Source organism: Myxine glutinosa, chromosome 3 (genome assembly GCF_964187855.1).
Source record: "Myxine glutinosa chromosome 3, kmMyxGlut1.1, whole genome shotgun sequence".
NCBI classification, from domain to species: Eukaryota; Metazoa; Chordata; class Myxini; order Myxiniformes; family Myxinidae; genus Myxine; species Myxine glutinosa.
In genome coordinates this window covers 25,766,684-25,788,065 of record NC_136263.1, presented here as the reverse complement: position 1 = coordinate 25,788,065, position 21,382 = coordinate 25,766,684, and the positions used below count along the sequence as shown (strand labels likewise).

The 21,382-nt window shown below is 46.1% G+C and overlaps 1 protein-coding gene across 3 annotated transcripts in view; it reads left to right on the top strand.

The window, feature by feature from the left end:
- Window positions 1–21,382, top strand: part of LOC137423738 (putative aminopeptidase W07G4.4) — a 118,308-nt gene that overhangs the window by 83,218 nt on the left and 13,708 nt on the right. For all 3 annotated transcript variants that reach the window (XM_078773783.1, XM_068111202.2, XM_078773784.1), the window contains exons 12-15: window positions 13,341–13,416; window positions 16,567–16,685; window positions 19,057–19,140; window positions 19,920–19,977. In XM_078773783.1, the coding sequence (XP_078629909.1) occupies window positions 13,341–13,416; window positions 16,567–16,685; window positions 19,057–19,140; window positions 19,920–19,977 (337 nt within the window). The remainder of the gene's footprint in view (window positions 1–13,340; window positions 13,417–16,566; window positions 16,686–19,056; window positions 19,141–19,919; window positions 19,978–21,382) is intronic.

The following is a 21,382-nucleotide window of genomic DNA, read 5'->3' as shown; positions in this document are numbered from 1 at the left end:
AGGGACGAAGCGAGGGGTACCAGTGAGGGGTTAGACAATAATTTTGAGGAGTTAGACAAGAAATTTGGGAAGTTAGACAATAATGTTGAGGGGTTAGACAACGGGATAAAAGAAGTGAAAAATGGGTTAATGGGGGTAGAAAATAGAATGGCTGCCCAGGAGAATCAGATAGAGGGAGTGAAAAATGGGTTAGAGGGGTTAGAAAACAGTATGGAAGGCAAATTGAGGGACATGAGGGACCAAGCGGAAAGGGAAGTTAAACAAATGGAGCAGCAGATAGAGGGGGTCAGAATGGGGGTAGAAACCAAACTGGATGCTCACAGGGAGGAAATGGAGCAGATGAGGGTGGCATCTGGGCAGGAGATGCAAGTGATGGGAGAGGAGATCAGAAGAGGAGTGAGTGAGGAGGTCGGAGGAGTGCGCGAGGAGGTGAGGCACTGTGAGGAGCACATGGAAAAGGAGGTGAGAAAGGCGACTGTAAAGTTACAAGGGGGCATAGAGGACCTGACGCAAGAGGTGGAGCAGCTGACGGTGGGACAGACGGAGTTAGTGGAGCAGGTTCAAAGGAACACTGCGGTATTAGGAGGTTTAAAGGCGACACAGAAAGAACTCAAAGATGACTTGGTAGCGACGAAGAGGGAATGTCAGATGGTACGTGAGGGACTGACAACGAGGTTGGACGAGGTGGTAGAGGTAATGGAGACGAAGGACCGGCAGGTGAGGACGCACATGGAAACGGTCAAGGTAGCCTTGGAGGACGAGCTTGAGGAGACGTACCGGGGAATAAAAGAGGTGAGGCACAAATTAGAAGAAGTGGAAGAAGGGGTGAGCGAAATTAAGAAGCGACGGAGAGGGGATAACAAGGAGATAAAAGAGGAGATAAAAGAATTGGTCCAAAGTCTGTGTTTGGATCGTGATGATGTGCTCATTAACCGGATGAGGGATTCGCAGGTGATGGAGGAGAAGCGAAGAGGAAGAGGACCCGGTGTAAGTGGTGACCAATATGGTCGTGCGTATGATGCGCCAGGGGATTTAAGAAGCTTGGGGGTCGAGATAGACCCGGGTGTTCGTGAGAGGCCACTGGTGAAGTGTGCGACAGGTCTGGTGTGCGAAAGAGGAGGTGTGCGAGAAAGTCCGACTCTGGGGTGTGTGAGGAAAAAGTGCGTGCCAAGGAGTGAGGGTGCTGGCGAGAGTGAGTCGGTCGTAGCGCGTGTGCGAGGGAGCACATGGAAGCGTGGTGTGGTGAGTGTTACAGAGGGTGTAACGGGAGAGTGTGCGCGAGAAAGGTGTGTGACGGACAGGTGCATGAGGAAAGAGTGCGCTGTCAGAAGTAAGGAAGAGTGTCCACCTGTGGTGAGTGTTACAGAGGGTGTAACGGGAGAGTGTGCGCGAGAAAGGTGTGTGACGGACAGGTGCATGGAGAAAGAGTGTGCTGTCAAGAGTAAGGGTGAGTGCGTTGTCACGAGTGGAGGTGAGAGTAGTGAGAGTAGTGAGAGTGACAAGGAGCGTGAGTTGGTTGTGACAGGTGAGCGAGGATGTACACCTGGGATGGAAGGATGCACACCTGGAATGGTGGAGCGTGAGTGGGAATGCACGCTGGAGTTGGTGGTGAGGCACGTGGTTGGGTGTGCGAATGAGAGCACACCTGTGAATGTCACAGAGGAGGTGACCGAGGAGGGGGTGCGAAGCGGTGTATTGGTGAGGTGTGCGAGCAACGAATGTGTGCCAAAGTGTTCGGTGGTCAGGTGTGTGACCAAGGCTGTGAGTGGAATGAGGGTACCTGGGTGTGTAAGGAAAGGTACGAGGAGCATGGGCACGGCTGGATGTGTGAGCAAGGAACGGGCTGCGGGGTGTAAGCGTCCAGGTGAAGCATCGACGTTACACGGGTTAGAGGTTAGAGCGACTTTTAGCCGAAGCAGGCCCTCGGTGCGTGCCGGGCCTCACTTTGAACGGCCGCGTCCAGGCTCCACTAGGCGGAGCTGGCAGCCCGATAGGAAGGGTCGTTATGGCGACCACGTTTTGTTGAGACGTGCCGGCAGGTCGAGATCGGGACATTGGATGGCTCCGTGCCGAGATGGTGCGTGGGATCTCGGCCCGGGTAAACCTCCGTCCCTGCACCGAGTGCCGGACGCATCCAGCCGCTGGCACAAAACAACCAGCATCCATTGCTTGGCTTTACGAAGCCGGGCTTTGGACAGGGATTGGCGCACCGAGAGGTATTAGTGAGTCGACTGGGTGATGAGGTTAGTGTTTTGGACCCAAAATCAGAGAAAAACAAAATTTGATGATTGGCAAGGGATTGGCAGTAGTGATTGGCAGATGATGGGCAGTGATTGGCAAATTTTTAATTTGTTGCAATTTGATGTGCGAAATTGGTAGTGAGAGACCCCCGATGTGGTGGGATGGCAAATCCACCATCCTTCCCATATGGGGGGGCAAAGGAGCAATAGCTTATGGGGTGTATGGCAGTGAAAACTAGCCCGGGTGGGTTAGGATATTGTGTGTAGGGATCTAGAGAAGATGACCTTAGGTAACGTTAAGGTTAGTTAGTGACTGATACCTGTAGTGGGGACGCAGGTAGATTAGTATGGATGATAATGACGTGGGAGCGCAATAGTTTAAAGGGATGACTGGGAAGCGCAAGTTTCAGAAGGGAGTAGTTAGCTGAGATGATGCCGTGTGTGTGAGGATTGAACAGGTGTGATTGCACAGGTGTGCAACTGGACAGGTGTGTGGAGCAGTGTATGAGTAGTGAGTGTGTGGATCAGCGCGAATGCGCTTGGGGAGAGAAGGGTGCCGGTGGCACCAGGTGTGAGAGCACAGGTGTGCAGGTACAGGTGTGTGGAGAGAGTTGGAGTGAGTGGTACGGAGTGGTGTGCATGGTGCGAAGGTGTGGATGGGGGAAGAGTGGACCCCTTTCGCGAGCACCCGGGGCAGGTAGTGTAAGTGTTAGGTAGAGGGTGCAGGTAAATTGTGGTTGGATATTGGCATTTGTGGTGCGGTTGCAGAATGGTGTTGCGAATGGGTGCATTAGTGTTGTGGAAATGGCTGGGCGTGTAGCCTGTTAGTGTGTGTAGTTGGTTGGGCACTCCACCACTGTGAGGATGTCGGCCAGGTGAGGCCGCAGGTGGGCTCTGGGAGCCGGTAGTTGTGAGTGGGTGCCTGAGGATCCCGGGTGTGGATCGGGCAGCCCAGTGCCAGAGAGGGCACGGAGTGGGGAGAGAGCCAGAGGGCCTTCCCCTGGTAGTTAGGTTAGGGTAAGGAGCAGGTAAGCTCGGAGGCAACTGCAGTGGTGGAGGTGTGCAGGTGGGTAGACCCACTGGGAGAGGTACACGTCGCAGCCCAGAAATTGTACGAGGGCACCGGGAGATGAATCGGGGGAGTGAGACCCCAAATTGAAGAGCACCACAGTTTGGCCAATGGGAATTGGTTTTTAGAACCCATAGTGTAAGAGGGCCAATGGTTTGGCCGGAGGAAGACCCCGGGTAGTGTAAAGTTGTTAAAGTCATTTAGGAAATAGTTAGGATTGAAGAACCTGTCGCACCATACGCAGCCACTTACCTGTGGTGATGATGATGACTCCACACCTGTGTTTTCTTTGTTCTGTGTGCAGGAAATGAGATTGCTGTGGATTTGTGAGACGCATCACGACGTGGATGAGACATTGGGGTGATTCCATCTCTCCCTCCCTAGGAGGGACTGATGATGAATTGGTGATGGCAAATTTTGATGTTCAGTTGGAGATGGCAAATTTTGATGAGAGTTGAAAATGGCAAATTTGATTGGTTAGGAGGGAGAGAAGACGAATTTGGTATATGGGAGGAACGGGGAAGACAGTAGGGATGTTTGTGGATTTGTAAAGTAGATGTTTATGGGTAGTGTTGTGTTTTGTTGATACAGTAAGGGGTAAGGGAGGGGCCATGTAGGTTACCTGGTGGGGGGGGGGGCGTACGATAGGAACGTACCTGTCTCACCTGGTTCCCATGTGCCCCCAGTGTGCATTACCTTATATTGCGTGCACTTTTGCGCCCTTACCACCTTACTCACTTGTTTCTTCTTTTGTCTCCCACCTCCGAGGATCTGGCTTTGGGGTAGAGAGAGAGGAGAGAGAGGTGCTGGCTGCGCAGTTGTGGGCCTGCACTTTCGCTGTTCGCTGCCTGGATCGGTACACCATATGGACCGCAATGTTTGTGGCCACCCACAATGGACCGCAGTTCGTTTGCGGCCAAGCACCACCCGGGGATGGACCTATGGGTCAACGTGGCACCTATGCCATACAGGTGAACCACTTTTAAGTAACACCAAGTGCACCACAAGAAGAGCAAGAGACACCTGCAGGGTTAGGGGTTGTTGAAGTTATTTTTATTTCATTGAACAATGGTGACTGCACCGATTGGTGGTGGGGTGGTGCTGTTGATGCTCGGAAAGGGTGCTCTGCACGTTATTAAAGGCCGTCGGCCACAGAGCACTCGTGGGTTGGTGTATCGATGTTGGCAAGCGCGCTCTCTCTATGCATAACATCTGCATGTGTTCCTCCAAAAACAGGTCCTGGATCGTAGTGTAAATAGCAGCGTAGTCTTGTAAATAATGCTCCCTACCGGCTGTATGTTTAGTTTGAGGATTCTTTCCGGATTCGGTTATCCTGTGGGTGTGTTTCTGTGAGGAGAAGGGTGCAACGTCGCAGGGGGACATATTTACTCATTTGTGAATATCTGTAAAACTGTCGCACTCAGGGTAGAGTTAATAGTAGAGGGAACTACATTGCGTGCCACACTAAAGTAGGTAAAAATTTATCGGGTCGGGACGCCCCGAGGGTAGAGAAGGGTGCAATGTTGCGAATATGGAATTTGACCTCCATATCCGCTTGTAAATATTCCCCTATCTTCTCCGATACTCCCCAACTCTCCCCTTACCCCATTCCCTAGTCCCATTGTCTGTAAACAACACCCATTAGAGCCGATCTTCCCCTTCATTCCCCCATTAAATGTCGTGCCCAGGTCCCCCGCACCACACGTAGACAATTATAGGACATCTTGCTAGTTATTCTTAATCTATGTCAGTTAAGGACTTGTTTCCATTAATTATGACTCTTCGTTGCACCAGAATGTGATGATATGGCACCAGTAGGAGTTTAGGACCTTCCCATACCTCCCCGCATCTCTTCCCATCATCTCAAGCTCCAACAACAACCACAACAACAGCGGCTTTGCGTCCTCACTCCGGCTCGGTTGGCCGCCATTGAACATGTGCTCGACGGGGTTACCCAGAAGGGGGCTCCCTGTCGGCCCCTCGTCAAGGGCGGAGCCGGTAACCCCCGCACCCAATGAGAAGCCATGGGCCGATGCCATATGGGGCGGAGCTAACGAGCGAGGGCGTGACTCCCCGCCGGATATACGCGGCCCCGCGCCGGACGTGACGTGAGATGCGCCCCGAGCTTGGAAGGACAAGACGCCACCCTCCCGAGCGCTGAGCGACCTCCCCGGCATCTCCACCAAAGTCGCGACCCACGAGCGCTGAGCGACCTCCCCGCATCTGCTGGACACCACCGTACGTGATTCTGTCCCTGAGCCAGGTGCACCTGAGCCATCGACTGCCGCTTTCCTGGCCATCAAACCCCGTGTGAGTGAGCCTTGTCCCGTTTATCTGTGGTCTGTCTAGGGTTAATATAAGAGTGTGTTTAAGTGCCCACCTTCCTATGTTTCCCTCTTGTCCTTGTAATCTAACCTTTTTCCGTACGAATATACTTGAGAACTGAACCCCTGGTGTCGTATTGTGTCATTATAACCCAGCCGGGTGTCTTCTTTTTCCTTCATTGGTCTAGCATAGCGCGATTAGTCAACCCCGGGTGCAATCGGGGTAACTTGTACGGATACGGCGGCCATCCCGCTCGGCCCACCATACCATCAAAGTCGTATCTGTAACAAACTGTTCACCACCATCTCTTATCTTCCCCCATCCAAAACCTTGATCTTTTCTACCCCCACTAATTCACCCCAGATGCACCTTGTTTGAAATTCCAACTTCTTTCCTGGAAGTCTTGGCAGTGTCCATATGTTTTATACCTCTCCCACCCCCCCCCCCCTCTTCCCATGCCTCCCCCCCAAAGCCCTCTCCCTCCCACAGTTCTCTCGATGTCTCCATGTCTCTCGGTCCCTGCTCTCAAATGTTGTGTTTGTGTCCTTCCCCCTCTCTCCCCATCTTGTCTACCGCTCCCGATGTTATTTGTTTTGTGTGTCTGTTTGTCTTTCTGTGTGATTAATGTTCGCTCTTTCACGAGCCTCGATCTTGTATACAAAAAAAAAAAAAAAAAAACAAAAAAAAAACTACATGTATGAGAGTAACCCGAAAAGATTATACCGAGAACTAGGGAAACAGTGGCAAAGCACATAAAGTCTTGAATACAACAATATAGGAACTATATAATAAAGCATCATCCAAATACCTCGGAGTAGAAGAAGGCCACCAAATATGTCACAAACACATGTAAAAAACAATTACCAAAGAATACTTGCGTAGAACGAGGCTGATGCTGAAAACATACCTCTCCCCGAGAAACAAAATAGAAGCCATAAACCAGCTTTGTAATACCAGTATTCCAGTGCAGGTGGAGAATAATAAACTGGCACCAATCAGAAATCAACAAACTAGATATCAAAACGAGGAAATTCCTCACGATCCACAAAATGTTCTCCAAAAAACATTAGAATCCGAGAATGTACCTGTCGAGATGAGAAGGAGGTAGTGGCCTGATGGAATTCAACCAAGTACAGTCAGATTAGCTGAGTACATGAAAAACTCAGCAGACTACAGAATCCAATTTGGACACAAACATGAAGATGGCAAACCAGAAAAGGCATTGCTAACCCACCGAGGAAATAATTTCCAAAGACAGGTGCAAACGGAAGATTGCACGCATGAAACCAAAATACCAAGGAATACAGCCCCAACTAGAACAGCACTCGGTAGAGAGCATACATACCTCCACCAGGCTTAACAGTTTATGTTTTGTTTACCACTGATAGACCATATCTGGTGCGGACCCGAACCAAAATCTAATGGGCTTGTTCTTATCACTTACCCAACTCATCCACCAAGTTTTGTCACAAGTCATCCACAACTTGTTGAAAAATCATGTTGCGTTTCGTTTCTGGCCCCATCACTCATTGGTGATGAATGACTTGAAAATTTTCAAAAGATTCTCGTATCCGGATCCGTATTTGGATCTTCACCAAAATTGGATCAATTTATCTTTGTCACACAATCAACGTCTACACCAAGTTTCATCCGAATCCGTCCACAACTTTTTGAGATATCTTGTTCATAAACAGACAGGGGTGAAAACATAACCTCATCCACCTTCGGTGGTGAAGGTAACAAGAAACCTACTGTACACAAATTGGTCCATGAAACTTGATCCCTTACTGAAACGGAGTTGGATACTTTGAGACCTGGGCGTGCTCCGTTCCTCCTTCTGAAACCCGCATCTGGAGATAGCCAACGACACACGCACTTTCCTTCTTGACATATTCTAATTACTGGCATCGATACTCTTGATGAATGTTGATCATTTATTTATTTCTAACGAGTGATCAAAAGTTTGTCATTAATATAATTAAATTGATAAATGTGGGAAAATTACACATCTGGGTTCGATTCCTGGTCTGGGCATCTAATTTTCCAACATATATCGATTTAATTATTTATTCCTGTTCATCTATCTATAGTTCCATTAATCTCTGTGTGTATGTGTGTATGTGTGTATGTGTGTATGTGTGTATGTGTGTATGTGTGTATGTTTGTCTGTGACCGCTGTTTCTCGACAACCACGGGTCCGATATACTTTAAACTTGACAGGTATATTGCTGGGGACCCGAGGATGTGCCTTTTCAAGGTTTGAAATTAATCGGACAAGTAGTTACCGAGCTATGGCGATTTAGCCGTTCGCCGTTCGCTTTGGCGTTGCGAATGGACCAAACCATTTCATGTAAAGAGAGGGGGGGGGGGGGGGGGTTCTGTGGTCGTTGCGAATGGACCAAACCATTTGATGTAAATAGAGGGGGGGGATTGTCACCGTACTCGCAAGCCGTTCGCTTTGCCTTTGGCTTTGCGAATGGACCAAACCATTCCATGTAAATAGAGGGGGGGGATATAATTTTAGATATATATATAGTACGGGCATGCCCTAGTCTATCTATAATTCCATTAATCTCTGTGTGTGTGTTTGTATGTATGTTTGTATGTTTGTATGTTTGTATGTTTGTATGTTTGTCTGTGACCGCTGTTTCTCGACAACCACGGGTCCGATATACTTGAAACTTGCCAGGTATATTGCTGGGGACCCGAGGATGTGCCTTTTCAAGGTTTGAAATTAATCGGACAAGTAGTTACCGAGCTATGGCGATTTAGCCGTTCGCCGTTCGCTTTGGCGTTGCGAATGGATCAAACCATTTCATGTAAATAGAAGGGGGGGTTCTGTGGTCGTTGCGAATGGACCAAACCATTTCATGTAAATAGAGGGGGGGGGATTGTCACTGTACTCGCAAGCCGTTCGCCGTTCGCTTTGGCGTTGCGAATGGACCAAAACATTTCATGGACCAAACCATTTCATGTAAATAGAGGGGGGGGAGGGATTGTCACCGTACTCGCACCCACGTACCCACGTACCCACGTACGGGCATTGCACCCACGTACGGGCATGCCCTAGTCTATCTATAATTCCAGTAATCTCTGTGTGTATGTTTGTATGTTTGTATGTTTGTATGTTTGTATGTTTGACTGTGACCGCTGTTTCTCGACAACCACGGGTCCGATATACTTGAAACTTGCCAGGTATATTGCTGGGGACCTGAGGATGTGCCTTTTCAAGGTTTCATATTAATCGGACAAGTAGTTACCGAGCTATAATAATAATAATAATAATTCATTTATTTTGTATAGCGCTTTTCCAGAAGCCCAAAGGCGCTTTGACAGAGTGGAAAACATAATGCATAACAATACATGAAAACAACAATTGCAAAAAGACAAGAATCAAGAAAACAAACAGCAGCGATATACGGCATATATATAAGACAAGAATCAAAAAGACAAGACAAGAATCAATAGGGAAATATTTAAAGCAAAAGGAGGGAGAAGGAGAAGAGATAGTCAGGGGTTAAATGCTGTGGGTTGAATGTTGAATGCAGCGTTGAACAGGTGGGTCTTTAGTGATGTTTTGAATGTGGTGAGTGAGGAGGAGTCTCTGATGGTGTGAGGTAGTGAGTTCCAGAGGGTGGGAGCAGCAATGGAGAAGGCCCTGTCCCCCCAGGATCTGAATTTGGTCCGGATGGAGGGGGTCAGGAGGTTGGTACCAGCAGAGCGGAGGTTGCGGGTGGGAGTGTGTCTGGAGAGGAGGTCAGCCAGGTAGGATGGGGCCAGGTTATGGAGGGCTTTGTATGTCAAGAGGAGGATTTTGTACTGGATTCTCTGGGGGATGGGGAGCCAGTGAAGCTTGTAAAGGACGGGGGTGATGTGGTCACGGGTCCGGGAATGAGTGAGTAGACGGGCAGCGGAGTTCTGAATGTATTGGAGTTTATTGGTGATTTTTGAGGGTGAACCATAGAGGAGGCTATTGCAGTAGTCCAGACGGGAGGTGATGAAGGCGTGGATGAGGGTTTCTGCAGCCGTGGAGGAGAGGGATGAGCGGAGCCGGGCAATGTTTTTCAGGTGAAAGAAGGCTGACTTTGTGATCTGTTTAGTGTATTTGTCGAAGGAAAGGGTTTGGTCAAAGATGACGCCAAGATTCCGGATGTGAGGGGAGGTGGATACTGGGATACCGTCGATGTTGAGGGCAAAGTTATGGGTGGATTTTGTGAGCGTTTTTGGGCCAATGATGATTATTTCAGATTTATCACAGTTAAGCTTGAGGAAGTTGATTTGAAGCCAGGATTTTATTTCAGTGATGCAGTTTGTCAGGATAGAGTGGGTGTCGGTGGAGACGGACTTGGTGGAGATGAAAAGCTGGATGTCATCAGCGAAGCAGTGGAATTGGAGACCATGACGGCGGATTAAGTGACCGAGCGGGGACAGGTAAAGGATGAAGAGGAGGGGGCCAAGAACTGAACCTTGGGGGACACCTTGGGGGAGGGGAGCAGTGGGGGATTTGCAGTTATTGATGGAGATGAACTGGCATCTGTCAGAGAGGTATGATTTAATCCAAGAGAGGGCAGTGCCGGTGACGTTAAAGGTGGATTCAAGTCGGGTGAGGAGGATAGTGTGATCGATGGTGTCAAAGGCAGCGCTGAGGTCGAGGAGGACGAGAATGTTGAGGTTGCCAGCGTCAGAGGAGAGGAGAAGGTCGTTGGTGATTTTGAGGAGAGCAGTTTCAGTACTGTGGTTGGAGCGGAATCCGGATTGGAATGTTTCATACAAGTTATTGGCAGAGAGATGATGTTTGAGTTGAGTGGCTACAGCGCGTTCCAAAACTTTTGACAGAAAGGGTAGGTTGGAGATGGGTCTGAAGTTGTTTAGGGTGTCAGGGTTTAGACCAGGTTTTTTTAGAATGGGGGTAACAGCAGCAATTTTGAGGGAAGGTGGGACGATGCCTGTAGACAGGGAGGAGTTTATTGTTGCAATGATAAGTGGAGAGAGAGCAGGGAGGGAGGCTTTGACAAAGCTGGAGGGGATGGGGTCAAGAGTGCAGGTGGCAGTTTTCATTCCTATGAGGAGTTCAGAGAGGTCAGTAGGAGAGATTGGGGAGAACCGAGACAGGGGATGGCAGGACAAGGGGGGGCAGGTGGTTGGAGGGGGAGCGGGTGCGGCGGTGGTCAAGCTGTTGTAGATGTTGTCAATTTTGCGTTGGAAGAAAGAGAGGAAGGAGATGCAGTTGTCTACTGTGAATGACTGGGTGGTGGTGTTCAGGGGGCGGAGGAGTTTGTTTATTGTCGAGAAGAGTGCTTTTGGGTTTCCGGAGCCAGAGTGGATAATTTGAGAGTAGTAGGCAGAGCGGGCGCGGGAGAGGGCATCTTTGTAGTGTTGTATGTGGTCCTTGTAGGCTTGGGAGTGAACTGTGAGACCCGTTTTATTGCGGAGTCTTTCAAGTTGGCGAGCACGAGTTTTCATCAGGTGGAGTTCAGGGGTAAACCAGGGAGCAGAATGGGTGAAAGAAACTGTTTTGGTTTTTACAGGCGCAAGCTGGTCAAGGCAGGAGGAGAGAGTGTGGTTGTAGTAGTCAGTGAGGTCGGAAGGGGTGTGGAGGTCAATGAAGGGAGAAGTGGACATTTTTTCAGAGAGGGTGGATGAGAATGAGGTAGGTGAAAGAGCGTTTAGCTTACGGAAGTTGATTGTGCGATAATGCCTTGGTGTTGGGGCGGGGATGTTGATGGTCAGAGTGATGGCTAAGTGGTCAGAGAGGGTGAGGTCGGAGCCATAGAGATGGTGCAAATTTAATCCAGTGGAGCAGACAAGGTCCAAAATGTGACCACGGATATGGGTAGGAAAGTCGACATGTTGAGTGAGGTTAAAGCAGGTGAGTAAATCAGTGAAGTCAGTGGTTATTGTGGAGTCAGTGGAGTCCATGTGGATATTGAAATCACCAAGGAGGAGGATTGAGGGGGAGAGGGAACATAGCTGGGTCAGAAAGTAGGAGAAGTCAGACAGGAATGATGGGTGTGGTTTGGGAGGGCGGTAGACGACAGCCATGACTGACTGCGTGTGACCAGAGAGTTTTAAAGCCAGGTGTTCAAATGATGGAGCAGATGAGATGGAGATGAGGTTGGTCTTGATGTCTTGACGGTGGATAACGGCAATTCCACCACCTCGGCCCTCCGAGCGTGGTTTATTGACGTAGGAATATCCACTGGGTGTGGTGAGGTTGAGTGTGTAGTAGTCCAGAGGTTGTTGCCAGGTTTCGGTGAGACAGAGAAAGTCCAGTTTGTTATCCAGGATGTATTCGTTCAGGATGAGGCATTTATTGTTGAGGGACCGGGTGTTGAACAGGGTGAGCTTGATGTTGTTTTGAACAGCAGGGATGAATTCAGGTGATTTAGCCAGGGTTCGTAGGCAAGAGGTGCGATCGTGTGGGTTGCTGTGACCAGGTGCGCTGGGACGAAGAGTGAGAGTGCGCTGAGCCGACCAGAGGACGGGGATGGAGTGACCTGATTGCGAATAAACAAACTTGCGACCGGAGCCACGGTGAATGTACCTGGGTCGTCGGAGGAGTCCATTTGATTTGATGGCAGAGATGCATGATGGGGTGGAGCGGGTATTGAGCAGAAGAAGCCTTGCGGCGGAGTACTTCAGAGCCATGCCAGGCAGGAGCGAAGGGACGAGTACGAGGCCAAGGTCGAGGAGGCAATGCTATGGCGATTTCTTTACCAAACTCCGCAAGCCGTTCGCTTTGGACCAAACCATTTCATGTAAATAGAGGGGGGGGATTGTCACCGTACTCGCAAGCCGTTCGCTTTGGACCAAACCATTTCATGTAAATAGAGGGGAGGGGGGGGGTTGTCACCGTACTCGCAAGCCGTTCGCTTTGGACCAAACCATTTCATGTAAATAGAGGGGGGGGGGATTGTCACCGCAAGCCGTTCGCTTTGGACCAAACCATTTCATGTAAATAGAGGGGGGGGATATAATTTTAGATATATATATAGTACGGGCATGCCCTAGTTAATCTAATTAATATAATCTTAAATATAGTTGCTGATTTCACTACAAATAACATTTATAATATTTAAAGTTATCATTATTTGAATGTACAGTATATGTTATATTTGAAGCAAAGGTGAATGAATATTCCTTGCACGCATAAAATTCCTTCCTCTCCGCTGCTCTCTTCTGCACCCACAATGTTTCGTGCCACCTGTTCCCAGGTATCTGCGTTTGAATTGCCCTTTTGGGTGATTATTAAGTGCACCGGAAAGTAATGTCATTTTTCAAAGAGGGATACGAAGCTTCAAAAACGACATTACTTTCCGGTACACCTAATATATATGTATAGCTATGGCTTTGGCTTATTTATATTTTGCACTGAAAACCCCTTTTTTTATAAACGTGTCCAACTTGAGACGTCTCAACTATGCACGTTGGGGGATGGAGGTGGGGTATGGGTGGTGATGGAATAGCTTTTGGGATTGGCCTCGATGTCTGTGTGGCGAACATTGCAAACATTTTTTTTTTCTTTTGAAGATTTTTTTTGTCCATTTTTGCTTAATTAACCAAACGTTTGATTAAACCCTTGATAATTATTTAATTTTGGGTTAATCACGATGTGAAATCCTGATCTCCTGATCTTGTAATCCTGATCTTGTAATGAAACACAGTTGCTTTCATATTCCATGGCATTGTGGCTTTCTTGCGTGCAGGTTCTTGCTGAGCTTAAGCCAAAGAACATGAAAGTGGTTGGAGCGATGGCCATGGTCAGGAACAGTGTGGGTGCAGGTGCGTTTCTTTGCCGACGTGTAATTCGTTCGTTTTCGTTTGCCTTGGATAATAAAATAACGAACCAAATACAGCACTGGAGTATCAGGAGGAAAACAAAAAGACAAAGGTAGAGTCATCAGGAAGAACCTGGATAGGATTTGGGTTTCAACTGCTGCTTAAAAAAATTAAAAAATTAAATAAATAAAAATCAAAACGAGAAGGAAAGAAAGCAGATGGAGCACAAAAAAAAACAAATCAATGATGCAAAACACACACACACACACACACACACACACACACACACACACTGAACCTAAACCTAACCTAACCAAATTTAACCTCACCTGACCTAACCTCACCTACCTTAACCTAACATAACCACAGAATGTAAACAGCAATTCATCAGCACAAAAATCATTACACATGCCATCTATTTATAATGAAATTGCACTTCCTGTAAATACTAATGACACACTTCCAGTTTAATTAATTAATTACAAAAAAGAAAATATTTTTAAAAGGTGAATTAAAGATGTAGAAGAGAAAGAAACACAGATCAAACTCAAACAAGACCGAAAGTTTAACAGCGGCGTAGCCGGGCTTGTAAAACATTATAAACCACAAACACACATGATTGGCTTTTTAAACAGTTGCTAATGCTGCTTATAACATTAAACAAAGAAATTTTGAGGAATCCTAACATCTGTGAGGTAAGTTTTACTTGCATAACTGAGCAAAGATCTACTGAAATCTATATACCCCTCAAGGGTTGGGTAAATAACATGACCCTGCAGCTAAAGTAGCGTTTTTCCTATCGGCCTTTTGAAACTCACCAATTAAGGTTTTGTTATCAAAACCACCAATGAAACCCACTTTTCCTGCTGTTTAACACGAAACTGAAAGGGAGGAAGCCCGGGTTGTGCTCATTTATCAAACAGCTATATAGCGCTTGCCAAGCCAGCCGTTCCTTAACGGTTTTGAATAGAGTGCTTGCTCGAATGTGAAAACCACTTGGCGATCTCTCCAGGGGAAACTTGGTAAATGAACACACACCCAATGTTCTTGAGACCCGACCATAGATCAACTGCAATCTACATACCTCAAAGAGGAATGACAGTTCCTGCTTGGTGTTACGATTAGATACATTATAATATTAACGTTACGTTATCATTATTTCAAAAATGATATCACTATAAAAAAAAACGAGGAGAATTCCTTACTTCCACGGTTGTTAGTACCATACACCACTTATTATTGATTCAGCTTATTATCGATTCATGAACCAACCATACACCGCTTCAATCCATTAACTTTGTATTCACGACATTGGGATTAAAGTGTTACCGTAAAATGGGGTGAATAGGGACAGCAAGGTGAATAGGGACCCAAACTGAAAAAAAGTTCGGAAACTTTTTTCGCTGAAAATTGATAACCATAGTGATTTGTTGCTATTTGGGTTGAAAGTGTTCTCTTGTTTTTTTAAAAAGCAACTTATAGTCCCTATTAACCCCATATATGGGTTAAATAGGAATAAATAGGATTTTTATGGCTGTCCCTATTCATCCCGTTTTACGGGTGAATAGGGACAGTCACTAATACAAAAAAATAATAATCAAGAAATAGGGACAGTTTGGAGAAACTTTTTACCCAATATTTTTTTTAATTGGCACCGTGGTTTATATTATGGGTGCATATTATGTGCATCCATCTGAGCTATCAATTTATCAATAAGTTGGAAACTCAAGATTGTTTCTTGATTATTATTTTTTTGTATTAGTGACTGTCCCTATTCACCCGTAAAACGGGGTGAATAGGGACAGCCATAAAAATCCTATTTATTCCTATTTAACCCATATATGGGGTTAATAGGGACTATAAGTTGCTTTTTAAAAAAACAAGAGAACACTTTCAACCCAAATATCAACAAATCAGTATGGTTATCAATTTTCAGCGAAAAAAGTTTCCGAACTTTTTTCAGTTTGTGTCCCTATTCACCTTGTTGTCCCTATTCACCCCATTTTACGGTATGGTTATATTTACTATATTATTATTATTATGAAAACGTTACTTCTGAAACGATACACTATTATATTAAGAAACCTAGGCTTAATTTGTCTGAAGCAGCCCGAAGGTGAGGCATGAAGCCTAAGGCCTATACGTACCGTATTGTTGGAAGAGACGTAACGCCGATGCTTTCGTTATATTATGGTCATTTTAACAATCGGTTTGTTTGTGTTTCACACAATGAAAAACGTGAAGGTACAGCATGGCGATTGTGATATATGACCGGTTCGACGATATGTTCGGCCTGAACGAAATTGGAATCAAAATGGCGGTGTGTGGAGAGTCAGCTGCCGTACCGCCATAATGACCTCAGATGTAATCACATCACCCTGTGACCAGATCAGATGTAATCACATAACCAGATCCTCAGCTCTGATTGGTATACGTTTGAGGGGACATACATACATACATACATACATACATACATACATACATACGGACGGACAAACAAACACTGTTCTAGATGGCTTTGCCCGATGGGCTACGCCGTAAAAAGACCAACACAGAACCTAGCTTTCAGCAGTTACTCCACGGATCTCAAACGGTGCAACAGGTAAAAGCTACCAGTGGTCAATCAGTGGGGAAGCATAGTCCACACAGCATCAGATTATGGCCAAGCTATGCCTTTTTGAAAGTCAGGGTTCATTGACAGAGCTGGATTATCAAGAAGATATTACAGATGGCCTTTGGTTCAGGAAAACCTGTGTTTTTTGGTGGGCTGGCACTTGCAAGCTTGGGCCTTTAATGGTTACTTCTGGGATTATAAAACAAAGTCCAACTATGTTAAAATACTTCTTAGCCCGTCTGCTACACACACACACACACACGCACATACACACACACACACACACACCTTTTTTTTTTCGTTGTTGTTTTCATCAAACTTGGAGTACAAAGCGGATGTTTAAGGGTTAAGCATTTTGGGATGCTTTCTAGTTTGTTTTCCATCTAATGTGCCCTACCTGGTACCTGCTAATTTGGCTGCTTGACATGAATTCATTTCATTGTGCGTGGGTCATGTATTCCCGTTCGGTTGAGCTCCCGTTCTCCCAATCGCACCTTTCATTCATGTGTTCCGTCCATAATCCACCTGTTCCCATACAGACTGCTATGTTGCTGACGAGATAATCCTTTCACGTGCGGGAAAGCGAATCCGCGTGGGAAACACTGATGCAGAAGGCAGAATGGTAATGGCTGACGTGCTGTGCATGATGAAAGAACGGGTAAGTTTTTCTTGTCTCTCCCCAGCAACCATTCACTTCCTTCATTTACCTCAACGTATTGTCTGAAAATCCTTCATGACATGAATTACACTTACATGCTGAGAGTAAATGTTACCTTTCCTACTCTATAGCAAACCACAGTTAATTTTAATATTTTGGGATGCTTTCTAGTTAGCTATGATCACAATTTATTTTAAATATGTTATATGAAGTTAAGGCTTTCGGAAGAGTTTAAACACAGAGTGCCAAAACTAAAGAACATAGAGGAAGAGGGAGTGTGTGGGGCAGGGGTAGGTAAGGTGGAAGAAGAAGAAGAACCACTCATTTTGCATCTCTCAACGCATATGGCTACTGAAGCGGTTTTCCATGGCTCTAGGGCACAATCCTGGATGGGGCACCACTCCGACACAGGTGGGGGAGGGGTGGGGAGCGAGGGTTGTTGTGGGGGAAATGGGGAGGGGGTAAATGCAGAATCAGCAAAGGAGAGTGATATTACAGAGGGACACTTGGAGGAAGAATGAGATCAACGGGAGGGAGAGGAAGACACCGAGGGTGAACAAGCTGGAGACAAGTTCAAACGGAGAAAGAAGAGGAAGGGAAAACTGGGAATGAAACAGAAATGGAACAAAAAATGAAAAAGAGGGATGGGTGTGGTGGTGGGAAATACAATTACCTGGAAAGGAAGGGGTTGGCTTAGGAAGGGTTAATGATGGTAGAAAATATTGTGGGTAAGAATGGGGTATGCCCTGAGGTGGTGGTGCACAGCCATCTTAAAGCCCTGGAGGGAAGAATGGGATTGAATAGAATGAGGAATGAGGAAGGACAGAGGAATAAATGAAAGGAGGTGAGCAGTGGGTCTAGATTTTGGGAGTTTACCAGAAGTGAGTTATTGGCAGACCCATGCGCATCCTGCAGAAACTTGCGAGGGGTGGGGGTGGAGTGGGTGAGGACAGAGTATAGAGCAGAGGGTGCAATGCCAGAAAGGAGGTGATAGAAGACCGGGAGACCACCGACCTGTCTGAGATGGCGAAGTGATAAGCCCATGATAAGACTAGGCTTAATCACAGGAGATTCCAATGATCTCGAGGCCTTGGTTTCTATGGTGCCAAGCTGAGCAAGGTGTGAGGCAGGGGTGCCAGCCCAGAGGGAAGAGCAGTTCTCCTTCAAGCTGTGGATGAAGGCATTGTAGTGAAAGTCATGAGAATGTTGAAATATTGTTTTAATTGGTTCGTAGTCATAATGATTTTATGACATAATTTGAAGGTGTTTATGTCATGGCGTCTTAATAATTGTTTCATTTATACCTTGTATTTTGGATGAATATGAATGAATGATCGTTTTAAGGCCATTTTCCCTGCTAGAGCGGGGGTTAGCCTTGCGGGCCCCATGACAATCATGGTTCCCTGTTTGAGGCAATGTTTTTACGGCCGGATGCCCTTCCTGACGCCAACCCTTGGTCGCCTCTTACGATGCGCAGGGATACGGTGTACCTATTCTAAATCGGGGTACTCACCGTGATCATTCATCCCAGCAAGCTGGTACTCAATTTGCCGACCTCGGAAGGATGACAGGCTGAGTCAACCCCCTGGCGTTAATTCAGCGATCGACCGGGATTCGAACCCTGGATCCTAGGATCCCAAGCCGGCACCCTAACCGCTAAGCCAACACCAGGCATTTTGGATGCATTGATATAATTTACTTTAACTTTTAAACAATGTTTGTACATTGTGAGATTTTTTTATTTGAATTTGTAATGTGGAGGTAAAAATGAACTGTTTTGGTTAAGTGTTATATTACACTAGTAAAAGCCTGTCAGATATGACTGGTAGGAACAGTTTATCTGACGGTGCAGCCTCGTGAGCATGCCAAAGTCTGAAGCCTCGGCCTCGTGTCAAGTGTTCTTCTATCTTCATTATTTGTGAGACATCATACAGATGTAAATGAACACTTGATTTACTCTGCGCGTGTTGCACATCACGTGCAGCACATGTCACCTCACTCACCTTGTATTTATTGTTATTAAAAAAAAAACCTTTATGTACACCGCCCTTGAGGCTCGCTTGGCAAGCCACAGTCTACAATTCCAATGGGAGACATAATTACTCTTTTATGGAAAATGCTTTTCTAGTTTGTTTTATCCTCAAAAATAGACCGTAGTGAACACACATTCGTGTTAAAAGATTGGCCTTTAAGACCTACCCTTATGAAGGGGACAGACATCTGGACAAACACTCAAACTGACATTGTGTTTTATAGGGTAAATATCAGAACAGCAGCCATGTGAGGGCAATCTATTTTGACACCTTTTTGTCCCCAGTATTTGATCACACTTGTACTTGAACCTCCTCCATGCTTGCGTTCATCTCTGCAGGCTTTGACGGCAGTGAATCCACAGCTTTTCACCATTGCGACGCTGACTGGTCATGCTGTGCGTGCTATGGGACCCAACTACTCTGTAAGGTCACAAAGATTTTCAAAGGAGGGGATGGGGTTCATGCAACTTATTTTTGAAGCTCTTCGAGTCAATGCACCCTCCCTCGCCACCCCCACAGTAACCATTTAAAAGGGAATCCAAACGCAATTCTTTTTTCTGAAAACTATGGAAAATAATTAATCACGGTCTAATTTGAAGGTTAGTTTTTTTTGAAATTCTTTTGCCAATCAGAAAGTGTTGAAAATAGCCATTGAGTGTCGATTTTGTGATAGCCATCTGTGTTGTTTCATAACAGTTCTGTGTAAAATGGTATGAACACAAAACCAAACCATATAGGCCAGATCCACACTGGGATATTCAGATAACCTTTGTCCAATTTCTAGCAACCCTCGGCTCTTTCGGCCATTGGTGTCGAATAAAAACCATCTCGATGTGTATTACTACAACCATCAAGGATGCATCGACGAGGCATATTAGCAGAAATTCGAAAATTATTTGCCGTTTGAGTTAAATCATTCCTTGATGTTATACGGAGACGATACGGAAGTGGCGGTCGCTTTCACTAGGTGACATCACAGCTAATCGTGATGAAGAAGAAGATTTCGACTTTTACTTGCAAAATTACCGAGTTTATAAATCGCAAGTAGGAAAAAGACACATCATATCTATTTTGTAGGGTATCGAGGGATAGATTGGCATCGACGTGGTCTGAGCGTTTGGGTTCCCCTTAAGGCCTGTGTACCCAGGCCTTTTCCAATGATGCTGAATGAATGCTAAGCGTTTTTACTGTTTTCTTACAGATAATATTGGACAATGGCCCGGCTCGAAAAACTCAGACCGCCCAATCGGTACAGAAAGGTATTCCATTTACTTTTCCCTCTCATTGGGATATAAACTTGTCGTTAACCTCTCAAGCTAGATTTGTGCCCCAAGCTGTTTTATTTTTCTTTATCGAGTTATACAAATTATTTATTAGTTGTTTTTATCATTTAAATTAATTTTGTCATAAATTGCGCAGGAAAATGGAATGGTGTTTTGGTCGGATGTGAGAATGGTTACATATTGGGCTAGTTGTATGGTTGCCAATTGAGCACAACTTTGTTTCACACCTTGTCGGCCATGCACAAATACCTTCTGCATTTTTATTAACAGGTCCCTAATTGGTTTGCAACACGTATAATGGATTTGCAATGTAATGGATGTTCCGTCGGACCCCACTATTCACGGTTCCGCTATTCGTGGGTTCCGCGTATTCACGGTTGATAAAATGTGAGGTTTCTCTCTTCACGGAAAAGAGTCCCGCAAATTCGCGGTTTTTTTTCTAACCGCGGTTTTTCGGGGGCCCAAAAAAGAAATTTCACGAGTCGCGAGCTTGACACATTAATAAAACCCATCTTTCACCAGCCATGCATAAAGCAGCTGGACATATGCAAAAAAACATCTTCTACGAGCCGTGAGCATACCTGCTGCTGCGTACGCTGCTGTGTGTTTCGTGTTTCATGGCTTTTGTGGGATATTCCGCCATTCACAGGTAAACAGTGTTTCGCGGGATATCCCATCATTCACACTTTGAATAACTTCATGTGATATCCCGCCATTGTTCACAGGTAAACAATGTTTCGCGGGATACCCACCAGCTGCATGACATGTCATCCCTGCAAGTTACTGTACAGAATGAAAACTCTCCACAGTATCTACTAGTGCAATTAGCTGTCTCCCATTTCCCCATTGAAACAATGGCACGGCATTCATTCGTGGATTTTCATCGACATTCGTGGATTATTGCCGACTTTCGTGGATTATTGCCAACATTCGCGGGTTTTGTCTCGCCATTTCCAGGACTTTCATCAACCTTCACGGATTATCGACATTCTTGGGATTTGCCTCGCCATTCGCTGTTTGTTCTTCGCTATTCACGGATTGTCTTGATTCGGGAACCAATCCCCCCTTTTTTGCAATGAAACAATGCCCAACGCCCCCCACACCCCCCTTCCTCCCGCATTCGTGGTTTCGCAATTCCCGGTTTTTCCCAGGAACGTATCCCCCGCGAATAGCGGGGTCCGACTATATTTATTTATTTTGCCAAAATAATTTTTCTTGATGTTTCATCCAAAAATGATGGTGTATGGTGGCTGAGAGGTGTGTTTACTCACTGGACTGACATCACAGATGTTGGTGGTGCAAATCTGGATAGAGGTTGTACAATTGAAAATTTGGATTCCAAACCTTGGGAAACTAGAACGGCACTCAGTAGAGCGCATAC